Raw genomic sequence first — 12,587 nt, 5'->3', positions numbered from 1 at the left:
TTCTTATGAATGAATGAATTAATGAATTAATACCAAACATGTTTGAAGCTTCGAGCCCTGCACAACAATATCCAGGATCTGTACCTTTGTTTGTCTGTTCAGAAGGTGAGCAGCAATGTTTTTGTGTTTGGGAAATTATTTATTTCTTCTTCTTCTTCTTCTTCTTCTTCTTCTTCTTCTTCTTCTTCTTCTTCTTCTTCTTCTTCTTCTTCTTCTTCTTCTTCTTCTTCTTCTTCTTCTTCTTCTTCTTCTTCTTCTTCTTCTTCTTCTTCTTCTTCTAGGGGCTGGTGACCTTTGAGGAGGTGGCTGTGTATTTTACGGCAAGCGAATGGGCATTGCTGGATCCAAGCCAAAAAGCTCTGTACAGAGAAGTCATGCTGGAGAATTATAGGATCGTGGCCTCTCTGAGCTCCTCCTTGCCCACTGATGCAGAAGGTAGAAATGTCTATCCTCATTAGGTCTCCTTGAATTGTAAGGATAAGAATATAAAAGAGCCCCACTGGATCAGACTTTTTTGTCAGTCCAGCAAATATTCCCCTATATCCATGCACGCTCCACACAGATGCATTTGTAGAAATGTTACAAAGATGTCTTAAATAACAACAAGAAGAACATAACCTAAAATAAAGAGTTTGGGTCTAGTCATTTTGTGGGGCTCTTCAGACCAGCTGGTTTGGAATCCCTGAATAGTGTTGTAGTTGAAAGTAGCAGAAATAATTAGGATGTGTTTCTGTCTTCTGTGGTGGAACCTCTGTTTCTGAAACCAGATCTCACTTCTTGGCTGGAAGTAGGAGAATACCCCTTTGTGCTGGATTCTGAGGAAGGAGAGAGAGTTGCTGGTAATTGCTCAATTTTGTATGACAGGAAACTTAGACCAATTTCGCACTAGACTTTTAGCCCTGTCTCCAAGCTGACATTCTACACTAAAATCATAGAGTCACAGAGTTGGTTTCTATGATTCTAGTGTAGAATGTCAGTTTGAGGACAGGGCTAAACCAGGATTAAAGGTCTAGTGCGAAATTGGTCTTATTCTTTTCTACTGGACTAGAAGACATCCTGGCATCTATGTTGTGTTGGAAAGAGTTCTCAAAACAACTGGTGGGATTTCTTCATTTAGAAAAGGGTGGGTGGTGGGATATCTTCATCTAGGAATAATGGCATGGATCCTATGTGTCTGAAGTATGCAGGAATTCTCTCTTTAACTGGAGAGCTAGTTTGGTGTAATGGTTAAGTGTGCGGACTCTTATCTGGGAAAACCGGGCTTGATTCCCCACTCTTCCACTTGCACCTGCTGGCATGGCCTTGGGTCAGCCATAGCTCTGGCAGAGGTTGTCCTTGAAAGGGCAGCTGCTGTGAGAGCCCTCTCCAGCCCCACCCACCTCACAGGGTGTCTGTTGTGGGGGAAGAAGGTAAAGGAGATTGTGAGCCGCTCTGAGACTCTTCGGAGTGGAGGGCAGAATATAAATCCAATATCTTCTTCTTCTTCTTCTTCTTCTTCTTCTTCTTCTTCTTCTTCTTCTTCTTCTTCTTCTTCTTCTTCTTCTTCTTCTTCTTCTTCTTCTTCTTCTTCTTCTTCTTCTTCTTCTTCTTCTTCTTCTTCTTCTTCTTCTTCTTCTTTAATACTGGCCTTAGATGAGCATATGTATATCAGCATTTATTCACTGGGTCTGTTTGGTGATTTCAGCCTCTGTTTCTTCCTCATCTTCTTTTTCTCTTTGTTTCTGCAGGTAATAGAAGAGAGAGTGAGAAGGAGGAAGAACAGAAGGGGATAAAAGCAGAAGCTAGTCGGACATTAGTTTCTTATGATGGACCCAAATTTAATGGAATTCAAACTCAAGAAAAAAGTCACAAAATAAGTGAAAGCAATGAGTTTCTGCCATTTACAAAGGTCTTCGTTACTGAGACATCCCTTAGACCACATGAGATGATACTCAATGAGAAGAAATGCTTAGTGTGTGGAAAAAACTTCAGTCATGTTAAAAACCTTATTTCCCACAAAAGAATTCACATGGAGGAGAAATCATATCAGTGCTCAGAGTGTGGAAAGACCTTCAGGCAGAATGTTCATTTGATTCAACATCAAAGAATCCACACGGGCGAGAAACCATATCAATGCTCAGCATGTGGGAAGAGGTTTAGTCACAGCTCAGGACTTGCTTACCATCAAAGAATCCACACAGGGGAGAAACCCTATAAATGTTCAGAGTGTGGAAGGAGTTACAGTGACAGCTCAAGCCTCACTTCTCATCAAAGAAGCCATACAGGGGAGAAACCATATAAATGCTTGGCGTGTGGACAAAGTTTCAGCGTGAGGTCAAGCCTTACAACCCATCAGAGAATCCACACAGGGGAAAAGCCATATCAGTGCTCAGAGTGTGGGAAATGTTTCAGTCAGAATTCAAATCTTAACTCTCATCAAAAAATCCATACAAAAGAGAAACCTTATAAGTGCTTGGAGTGTGGTAAGAACTTCAGTCAGAGTTCTGGCCTTACTTCTCATCAAAGAATCCACACAGGGGAGAAACCATATCAGTGTTCTGATTGTGGGAAGTGCTTTAATATCAGCTCAAGTCTTACTTGCCATAAAAGAATACACACAGGGGAGAAACCGTATCAATGCTCAGATTGCGGGAAGAGCTTCAGGCGGAATCTCCACCTTATTCAACATCAGAGAATCCACACAGGAGAGAAACCATATCTGTGTTCTGACTGTGGGAAGAGCTTCAGTATCAGCTCAAGCCTTACATCTCATCAACGAATCCACACAGGAGAGAAGCCGTATACATGCTCTGAATGTGGGAAGAGCTTCTGTTCCAGGTCAATTCTTACTTCTCATCAAAGAATCCACACAGGAGACAAACCGTATCTGTGCTCGGAATGTGGAAAGGGCTTCATCCAGAGCGCAAGCCTTATTTCTCATCAGAGAATTCACACAGGGGAGAAACCTTATAGATGCTTGGCATGTGGGAAAAGCTTCAGTCACAGCTCAAGCCTTATTTCCCATCAAAGAATTCATACTGGGGAGAAACCAGAATAACGAACGCTCTATGGCTAAAGTCTTGTGTAAAATCACAGCTGAGTTACAGAACTGAAAAACGCTCTGTCTTATTAAGACAGGTCTGTGTTATTATCACTGAAACTCTATTCTTTCTATGAAATAGACTATCTACTAGTATTACTACATGTTTTTGAAGAGCTCTTCTGTTTGAAGAATCACAGTATCCTTGGCTGGAATAACAAACTTAAAATGCTTGTAATATTCATCTTCAAATACTTGGAAGGGCTGTCATATATAGGATGGTATGTTTTCTTTTGCCCCAGAAGGTTGAACCAGAATCAATGGGTTGAAATTAAATCAAAAGAGTTTTCAACTAAACATTAGGAAGAATTTCCTGACAGAGCAGTTCCTCAGTGGAACAGGCTTCCTTGGGAGGTGGTGGGCTCTCCTTCCTTGGAGGTTTTTAAATAGAGGCTAGATGACAGCAATGCTGATCCTGTGAATTTAGGGAGAGGTATTTGTGAATTTTCTGCATTGTGCAGGGGGTTGGACTAGATGACCCTGGAGGTCCCTTCCAACTCTATGTTTCTAGTATCCCATTCTCCCACTGTTTTCAGGAATGTTTTATCACATTAAACATCCAGTTTTTAATTTTATGCTTAGTTCATTCTTGTCAGCTTTTTCCTCCAAGGCTGTTGCTGTAGTTTTGAGCACGTGGTCATATTGTGTGATATAGAAATATAGTTATAATATACCCTGTCGTTAAAAGTATAAAACATATAAAGCAGAGGCTCCTGAGGAACGCCCCCCCCCCATGGCCCCCAAAACATTTCCTCTACCCACACTATTTTCTCTTTCCCTCTTCTTGGTAGTCCCCATGTCTGCTCCCTGTATCCTTCTCGGCTCACTCACCAATCTACCTTTTAGCCCCACCTTTCTTCACAGTGGGGAACAAACCAGCTTGCTTTATTCTTTTCTCCTCCTTTTCATCCACATAACAATCCTGTGAAGTAGGTTAGGCTAAATATGTGTGACTGGTCCAGTGAGCTTCTGCAGCAAGATGGGGATTCGAACCTGGGACTGGTTTCACACTGGGAAATTGATGCAATATTATCCCGTTGCCAAAGCTCATTTCCGGGCTTTCAGACAGCTGCTTTTGAAGTGGTAGGACCCTGGCAGCGGTCTGTGGTTGCCCATTCACACTGCTAGCACAGCTCAACCACAGACCAGCCGTGCAAAGGGCTGTTCTTTTTTTAAAAGTTCCCCTTGGAGAGGGGTTAGGGGGAAAAAACCCAACTGTGCTGGAAACACAGCTCTTCCGATCATAAGAACATAAGAGAAGCCATGTTGGATCAAGCCAATGGGCCATCCAGTCCAACACTCTGTATCACACAGTGGCCAATACACACACACTGTGGCTAATAGCCACTGATGGACCTCTGCTCCATATTTTTATCCAATCCCCTCTTGAAGCTGGCTATGCTTGTAGCCGCCACCACCTCCTGTGGCAGTGAATTCCACAAGTTAATCACCCTTTGGGTGAAGAAGTACTTCCTTTTATCCGTTTTAACCAACTCACGCCAGGGCGTTTAGACAGCTGCTGATTATGCAACCTAAATGCAATTCAGGGGGAAGCTACCGGGATAATCCAGGTAGCTTTTTAAAGCAGATAGGAGTCTGGAGATGGGGTGAGAATGGGTGTGGCTCGGAGGGCAGATTTGCTCGTGGGATTGTGGGCTTTTAATCCAAATGGGAGGCGGAGCTAGGGCCAAATCTCTTGTGTGAAACCACCCTTCGTCTCACAGACCCTACTCTGAAGCTTCAGCTGTGACATCGCACTGGATTGCCTAGAGTGGATGCTGTTGAAGAGTAGCAAGCAGCCTAGTTGAGTCCTTTGAGTTGGGTGGTCTCAAGTCACCCAGAGGTTGCTTCCAGGCCTAGGATTGACAACCTCCTGGTGGGACCTGGAAATATCCCAGAATTACAACTGAACGCTAGATGACAGAGTTGTCCCCCTTGGAGAAAAGGACAGCTTTGGAGGGTGGATTCTGTGGCATTCTATTCAGCTGAGGCCTCTCCTCTCTCCCCAAGCACTGCCCTTTTCACACTCTACCCCCAAATCTCCAGGAATTTCCCAACCTGGATCTGGCAACCCTAAGTCAGATGTGGCCCCAAGGAACCTCCCTCCAAGGCCAAAATAGGCCTAGAAAGGGCCCTGTCTTTGTACTGGCTGAAATTGAAGCCTGCCTCAATTGCATAGCAACAACACTGAGGGAATCCCTTGCTTGAAGCTACAGACATTCTTATCATTTTTGGATGTTTCAGATGCCCAGTGTATTTGTTTAAGATTTCATTTTTTTCTGCCAACCTAGGACCCTTTTCAAGTGTGTCAAGGTGTCTGTCTTGCTGTTCAGAGTTCCAGTCACTGGATATAAGTATCCAAAGATATCCTGACTTTGCTATTAACAAATAAGATATCAAAAAAAACACATCACGGGTGGGAGAGTACCAGGGCTTTTTTTGTAGCAGGAACTCCTTTGAGTATTAGGCCACACACCCCTGATGTAGCCCATCCTCCAAGAGCTTACAGGGCTCTTAGTACAGGGGCTTTTTTTGTTCTTTTTACAATGGCTTTGTTTGCCCCATGGCTCATAGTGGTAAGCTGCAGTACTGCAGTCCAAGCTCTGCTCACAACCTGAGTTTGATCCCGGCGGAAGCTGGGGTCAGGTAGCCAGCTCGAGGTTGACTCATCCTTCCATCCTTCCGAGGTCGGTCAAATGAGTACCCAGTCTTATACTGAATCTTATCTGTCTTATACTGAATCTGTCTTATACTGAATCAGACCCTGGGTCCATCAAAGTCAGTATTGTCTACTCAGACTGGCAGCGGCTCCCCAGGGTCTCAAGCTGAGGTTTTTCACGCCTGCTTGCCTGGACCCTTTTTAATTGGAGATGCCAAAGATTGAACCTGGGACCTTCTGCTTACCAAGCAGATGCTCTACCACTGAGCCACCGTCCCTCCCATTAATCTATAGGGTCACCTACAGCTGAACAGACTCGATGGCACTTAACAGACACACACTTTCCTGAGTCCTGCTTGAGGAAGATTCCCTGCCCTCCAAGGCTCAGTGTAAAGGTTTTGATATAATTGAAATTAGGGGGGGGGGGGGTTAGCAGGAACTCCTTTGTATATTAGGTGACACCCCACCCCCACCCCGATGTAGCCAATCCTCCTGGAGTTTACAGTAAGCCCTATAAAAAGAGTAAAAAGCGCCCTGTAATGAGTACCCAGTTTGCTGGAGGGAAAGTGTAGAAAAAGATGTTATTGGATTTATGTCCCGCCCTCCTCCGAATCTCAGAGTGGCTCATGATCTCCTTTTTCTCCTCTGCCACAACAGACACTTTGTGAGGTGGGTGGGGCTGAGAGGGCTCTCACAGCAACTGCCCTTTTAAGGACAATTCCTAGGAGAGCTATGGCTGACCCAAGGCCATTCCAGCAGGAGCAAGTGGAGGAGTGGGGAATTAAGATAAGAGTCTGCACACTTCACCATGACACCAAACTGGCTCTCAAGTAGATGACTGGGGAAGGCAATGGCAAACCACCCTGTTAAAAAGTCTGCTGTGAAAACATCGTGATGCGACATCACCTGAGTCCAAAACAACTGGTGCTTGCACAGGAGAATACCTTTACCTTTTTTGTTTGGATACTTGGGGCACAGGGAAAGAGACCTAACCTCAAGGCAGCAGATTCCCTCCCCCTCCCCACCCCCCCACCACACCCTGAGAGAGCTCTGGGCCTTCAGGGTGATCATTTCCACCCAATCTGCCTCCACTGAGTAGACCATGAGGGGTCCTTCTGGGATGTTGACCTTTCAAAGGGAGGGGTGGGCAGGGAGCAGCCTCAGTGCTGTGGTACAGAATCCGAACCCAAGATGTGCCAGCAGGAAGGAGTCCTTGTTGGTTCAGCTGGGCTCCCTCCCTAGATCTCCTTCCTCCTCCTGTTGGCATCCAGACCAAGGGAGAGTGGTGGAGTCCGGAGGATTTCATAGCCTGCGCTGCCTTCTGTTGCTTTGCTGGACATGGGACCCAAGTTGGCCCCCTGCAATCTTGCCTCCCCTCCACCTTTAAAGCCCAGGGAGGGAAGGAATTGATTGTGAATTGAAAAAGAAATGCACACCCCATCAACTTGTATTTGTAGCTGGGATTCTTGGCCCCAGTGTGCATTACTTTGCACTTGGTCACATTGAACCTCCTCTGCCATGTTGACGCCCACTCACCCAGGCTCAACAGATCCCTTTGGAGTGCCTCACAATCCTCTCTGGTTCTCACCACCCTGGACAATTTAGTGTCATCTGCAAACTTGGCCACTTCACTGCTCACTCCCAACTCCAAATCATTTATGAACAAGTTAAAGAGCATGGGACCCAGTACGGAGCCCTGTGGCACCCCACTGCTTACCGTCCTCAACTGCAAAGACTGCCCATTTATACTCACTCTCTGCTTCCTATTAATTAGCCAGTTTTTGATCCACAAGAGGACCTGTCCTTTTACTTCATGACTCTCGAGCTTACTAAGGAGCCTTTGATGAGGAACTTTATCAAAAGCTTTCTGGAAGTCAAGGTAAAAAACATCTATTGGGTCCCCTTTGTCCACATGTTTGTTCACCCCCTCAAAGAACTGTCTCAGGTTAGTGAGGCAAAATCTTCCCTTACAGAACCCATGCTGAGTATTCCTCAATAACTTGTGTTCATCAGTGTGCCTACTCATTCTGTCCTTGATAATGGTTTCTACCAACTTTCCCAGTATTGAAGTCAGACTGACTGGCCTGTAATTTCCCGGGTCTCCTCTGGAACCCTTTCTAAAGATGGGGGTGACATTTGCTACCTTCGAGTCCTCAGGAACGGAGGCAGATTTCAATGAAAGATTGCATATTTTTGTCAGGAGATCCACAAGTTCAACGTTGAGTTCTTTCAGAACTCTTGGATGTATGCCATCCGACCCTGGTGACTTCTTGGTTTTTAATTCGTCAATCAGTTGTAGGACCTCCTCTCTTGTCACCTCAGTCTGACTCAGGTCTTTCAACACCCCTTCCAAAATTAGTAGTTCTGGAGCGGGCAAATACTTCTCATCTTCCACAGTGAAGACGGAGGCAAAAAATGCATTCAGCTTCTCAGCCATTTCCCTATCCTCCTTCAGTAATCCTTTGACCCCTTGGTCATCCAAGGGCCCCACTGCCTCCCTGGCTGGTTTCCTGCTTCTAATATATTTGAAGAAATTTTTATTGTTGGTCTTTATGTTTTTTGCAATATGCTCCTCATAGTCCCTTCTTGCCTGCCTGATCACAGTCTTGCATTTGATTTGCCACAGCCTGTGTTCCCTTTTATTAATCTTATTAAACTAGCTTTCCACCGCTTAAAGGAATCCTTCTTACCTTTTACAGTTTCCATTACTTTGTTTGTTAACCATGCAGGCCATTTCTTATACCTGTTTGTGCCTTTCCTAACTTGTGGCATATATTTTATCTGAGCTTCTAGGATTGTAGTTTTAAATAGCCTCCATGCTTCCCCAAGGATTTTGACTGTATTTACCTTTCCTTTCAGTTTCCTCTTCACATGCCTCCTCATCTCAGAGAATTTATCCCTTTTAAAGTTAAATGTGGTTGTGCCGGTCTTTTGGGGCAACTCCCTATTTTTACAAATGGTGAAATCAATAATGTTATGGTCACTGCTCCCAAGTGGTCCAATCACTTTTACATCTCTCACCCAGTCTTCGGCATTACTTAGGACCAAATCCAGGATCGCCCCACCCCTGGTAGGTTCTGTGACAATCTGCTCCATAGCACAGTCATTGAGAGCATCTAGAAACTCAGACTCTTTCCCTCAATCTGAACACATATTGATGCAATCAATCTGTGGGTAGTTAAAATCACCTATTACGACACAGTTTTTACGTTTAGGAGTGGAGAATCAAACCCGGTTCTCCCAAATAAGAGTCTGCACACTTAACTACTACACCAAACAGGCTGAGAGAACGTTCCATCTATAGCTCTGGATAACCTACTGAGTGTCCCTTTCACCGCATTTATCCTTAACACACTCAAATGATATCACAGTATTGTTCTGGATGAAATTTACTGCAGCTTGATATCCCAGATAGTTCCCAGAAATCAAACCTGCCCCCTCCCCCAGCACTGAGAGCTTAAACTCCTTAGAACAGGGTGTTGAAGTTGAGAGCAAAAGGCTCAGAGGTAATCTATTACTATGTTTTGTGCAATCCTTTAAGCATTTCCCTCTAACGTACAAATTTATTTTTTCAAAGATAGCATTCTCTGTCTTTGTTTTTAACCACAGCACTGCGGTAGAGGTTGATCAATAAAAACCTCTGTTCCCAGGGTTTTAAAGGAAGACCTGAGGAAGGCTGCTAAGGAGAAGATGTCTTGGAAGTCATTGAACATATGAATTGAAATGTACCTCATATGAACATATGAAGCTGTCTTATACTGAATCAGACCCTGGGTCCATCAAAGTCAGTATTGTCTACTCAGACTGGCAGCGGCTCTCCAGGGTCTCAAGCTGAGGTTTTTCACGCCTGCTTGCCTGGACCCTTTTTAATTGGAGATGCCAAAGATTGAACCTGGGACCTTCTGCTTACCAAGCAGATGCTCTACCACTGAGCCACCGTCCCTCCCATTAATCTATAGGGTCACCTATAGCTGAACAGACTCGATGGCACTTAACAGACACACACTTTCCTGAGTCCTGCTTGAGGAAGATTCCCTGCCCTCCAAGGCTCAGTGTAAAGGTTTTGATATAATTGAAATTAGGGGGGGGGGGTTGTAGCAGGAACTCCTTTGTATATTAGGTGACACCCCACCCCCACCCCAATGTAGCCAATCCTCCTGGAGTTTACAGTAAGCCCTATAAAAAGAGTAAAAAGCGCCCTGTAAGCTCTTGGGAGGATTGGCTAAATTGGAGTGTGTGGCCTAATATGCAAAGGAGTTCCTGCCACAAAAAAAGCCCTACAAGTTGAAATGTATGTGAGAACAGAGGGAGTGATCACATTTCTATAGAAATGGAGAAGCCTGGAGTAGCGTTGCCAATCCCCAATTGGGTAGCAGGAAAATGAAGCACAAAGCTTCCGTGATTACCAGCCTCAACCACTAAAGAAACAATAACAATATTATCAAAAACTTAGTATATTCTATATAACATAAAGAGCAGGCACAACTCAATTATTTAAAGAACAGAACATCCCGAAGTGGCCATCGGAAAATAAGCCCAATTTTTAAAGCAGTCCAATGCTGTTTCCTTGATTTTTAAAGCAGTCCAGTGCTGTTTCCGATGCAGCACTGAAGAAGAATGATGAGTGATGTCCAAGTAGATTAAAATTTAATTCATTAAGGCAGCCAGCAGTCTAATTATTGCGACAAGGATGTACCATTGCCTTGTTTCACAAGTGCTTCTACAGGCTTCAGGCAGTCAATTTCAGATACAGGGGTATGAACGCCAAGCAATTCAAGTCTCCAAACTTCAAGTCACCGTAAGCAACTTAATGCAAGTTTCCAGTAGAAGGAAGGCCTTTAAATGTGATAGCTAAAACTACCTTTGGAGTTCAACTGTGCTTTTCACAACCTTGATCCTGGCTCCACCCCCTAAGTTCCCAGATATTTCCTGAGTCGGACCTGGCAACCCTAGCTTGAAGATGCTTTTAAGGTTGACATATCTTCCACATGGGTTGTCTTCCCCAAGTGCAATTCCTTTGAAAAGGTTTTTCCCCATTTCTCCACAGCATTGTGGTGCATTCTGATCTTTTTGAAACATGCCGTCACTAGGGATAAGGCCTGTTGTGAAGAAAAATACAATGGGTTCTATAAATGCTCTGGATGAGACCCTTTTCCCACCCACCCAAGTAAAGGCATTCACTTCCCCCCACACACACCGCAAGGGGAACTGATCTCTGCCGTCTGGAGAGCAGCTGTAATTCTGAGTGATCTCCAGCCCTCACCTGGAGATTGACAACAGTGGTTTCTCCAAGAGGCAATGACTGATTTGCAGGGTGAAGTGTATGGCACTCACCCTACCTTCCTCAAACTCCACCCTCTCCAGGCTTCACCCCTTAAATCTTCAGGAATTTCCTAACCTGGAGCTAGCAACCCTGTCTCCTTCTGTTTATCTGCCCCTCTGACTTCAGCTTTCCATCACCGCCCTGAGCCTGCTTTGGCGGGGAGGGTGGGATATAAATTTAATAAACCTAAACCTCCCCCCTCCCTGCAGCCTCTAGCTAGGAAAAGAACTGTCTATGGCTATTTCCCTTTCTGAGGATGAGAGGGAGGAGCCTTCAGCTAATCAAAGGAAGGTTGTCTCTGGCTCAGCCAATCAATGGAAGGGTTTCTTTCTCTCCTCTGTGAAGCAGTATGACAGGCAGCTCAGTCAATGGGAGAGAAGGGAGAGCCAGAAACTGCCAGAACCAAAGTTGGTTGCCTTTTGCTGACAGAACCAGTATAGCTGGGTAGCAACAGCTAGTCAGGCAGGAGAGAGGAGTAGACTCAACCAATGGCATGCAAGTACTCTTGATTGATGGTTTGACAGGCCAAAGGTTGATGCAGCACAGTCTCAACCAATCACGGTGCTCCGTTTTGCCACCACCATAGGGGAATTATATCTAAAAGATGATCCATTCCTAGACTTAGTGTAGCCTACAGGCTCCCGAGAAGTCTGTGTAGGTGTAGCTACCAGACCTCCGTCTCCCAGAATCCCTTTTGTCTTTCTGATTGGGTGGCAGAGATTGTGGAGGGAAAATTGCCCAGAGGGGTGGGACCTAGGAGGAAAGCCTAAAAAGGCCAGGATGTGTTCTCTCTGGAGAGGCTGCAGACAGAGAGGTTCTTCTCCCTGGGAATGCAGAGCTGAAAGCAGGTTGCAGCAGAGAGGGATCCCTCACCCAAAGCGGGTGGTGAGTCTGGCATTAGAAGCAGGGAACATTTACATAGTTGCATCAGGGTTTTTATTTCTTTGCACCAACCTTTACTGTTTCTTTATTCACTGTTGCACCAAAAAAGTTTTACAACTCACTTACTGGTTTTGAGCACTGATAATAAACCTGTTGTTATTGTTAAAACTGCTTGGGTCCTCATGTCTCTTCAGTCAAAGTTAAAAGGTATTTGCTAAGAAGGGGGTTGGGTGGGTGCTCTGGGCTCTCTCATACAGACCCTTACCAGAGTGGTGGCAGCCAGTAGAAGACTCTTCCTGGTCCCCTGTTGTGTGACCTATGCCTTGCTCAAAAGTTCTGGGAAAGAATGCAACGAGCCCTGAACAGCTGCTGTGTGGTTTGGAAAGTTCACACTGACTGGTCCTCAATGAAGCTATTTTACCTGACTGACTCCAAGGCAGCCACTTCCTCAGCCTCTGAGGAAAAATTATGAAATATAGGAATTCAAAGAAACTGCTGCACCTATTAGTACAATGGTGTTGTAATACTTGTGCATATTTTCTTTAAGAAATGGCAACTGGTCTGGTGGTCCGCTTTGGGGGAGCTGAGGTAAAGGAGCTGTAGGAAAACCTGTCATGTGAATTGGCTATCCTGTGCCCTTTCTG

At 45.0% G+C, this 12,587-nt stretch overlaps 1 protein-coding gene across 1 annotated transcript; it reads left to right on the top strand.

Annotated features, from left to right (window-relative positions):
- Nucleotides 1–1,750: 1,750 nt before the first annotated feature.
- On the top strand, nt 1,751–3,107 carry LOC132571117 (zinc finger protein 135-like). The gene has a single exon (XM_060237800.1). The coding sequence runs from the start codon at nt 1,925–1,927 to the stop codon at nt 3,035–3,037; it is 1,113 nt and encodes a 370-aa protein (XP_060093783.1). The 5' UTR covers nt 1,751–1,924; the 3' UTR covers nt 3,038–3,107.
- The last annotated feature ends 9,480 nt before the right edge of the window (nt 3,108–12,587 follow it).

This window comes from Heteronotia binoei, chromosome 5, assembly GCF_032191835.1.
Source record: "Heteronotia binoei isolate CCM8104 ecotype False Entrance Well chromosome 5, APGP_CSIRO_Hbin_v1, whole genome shotgun sequence".
NCBI lineage: Eukaryota > Metazoa > Chordata > Lepidosauria > Squamata > Gekkonidae > Heteronotia > Heteronotia binoei.
The sequence above is the reverse complement of the archived record's forward strand: the minus strand, read 5'-3'. Positions and strand labels throughout refer to the sequence as shown.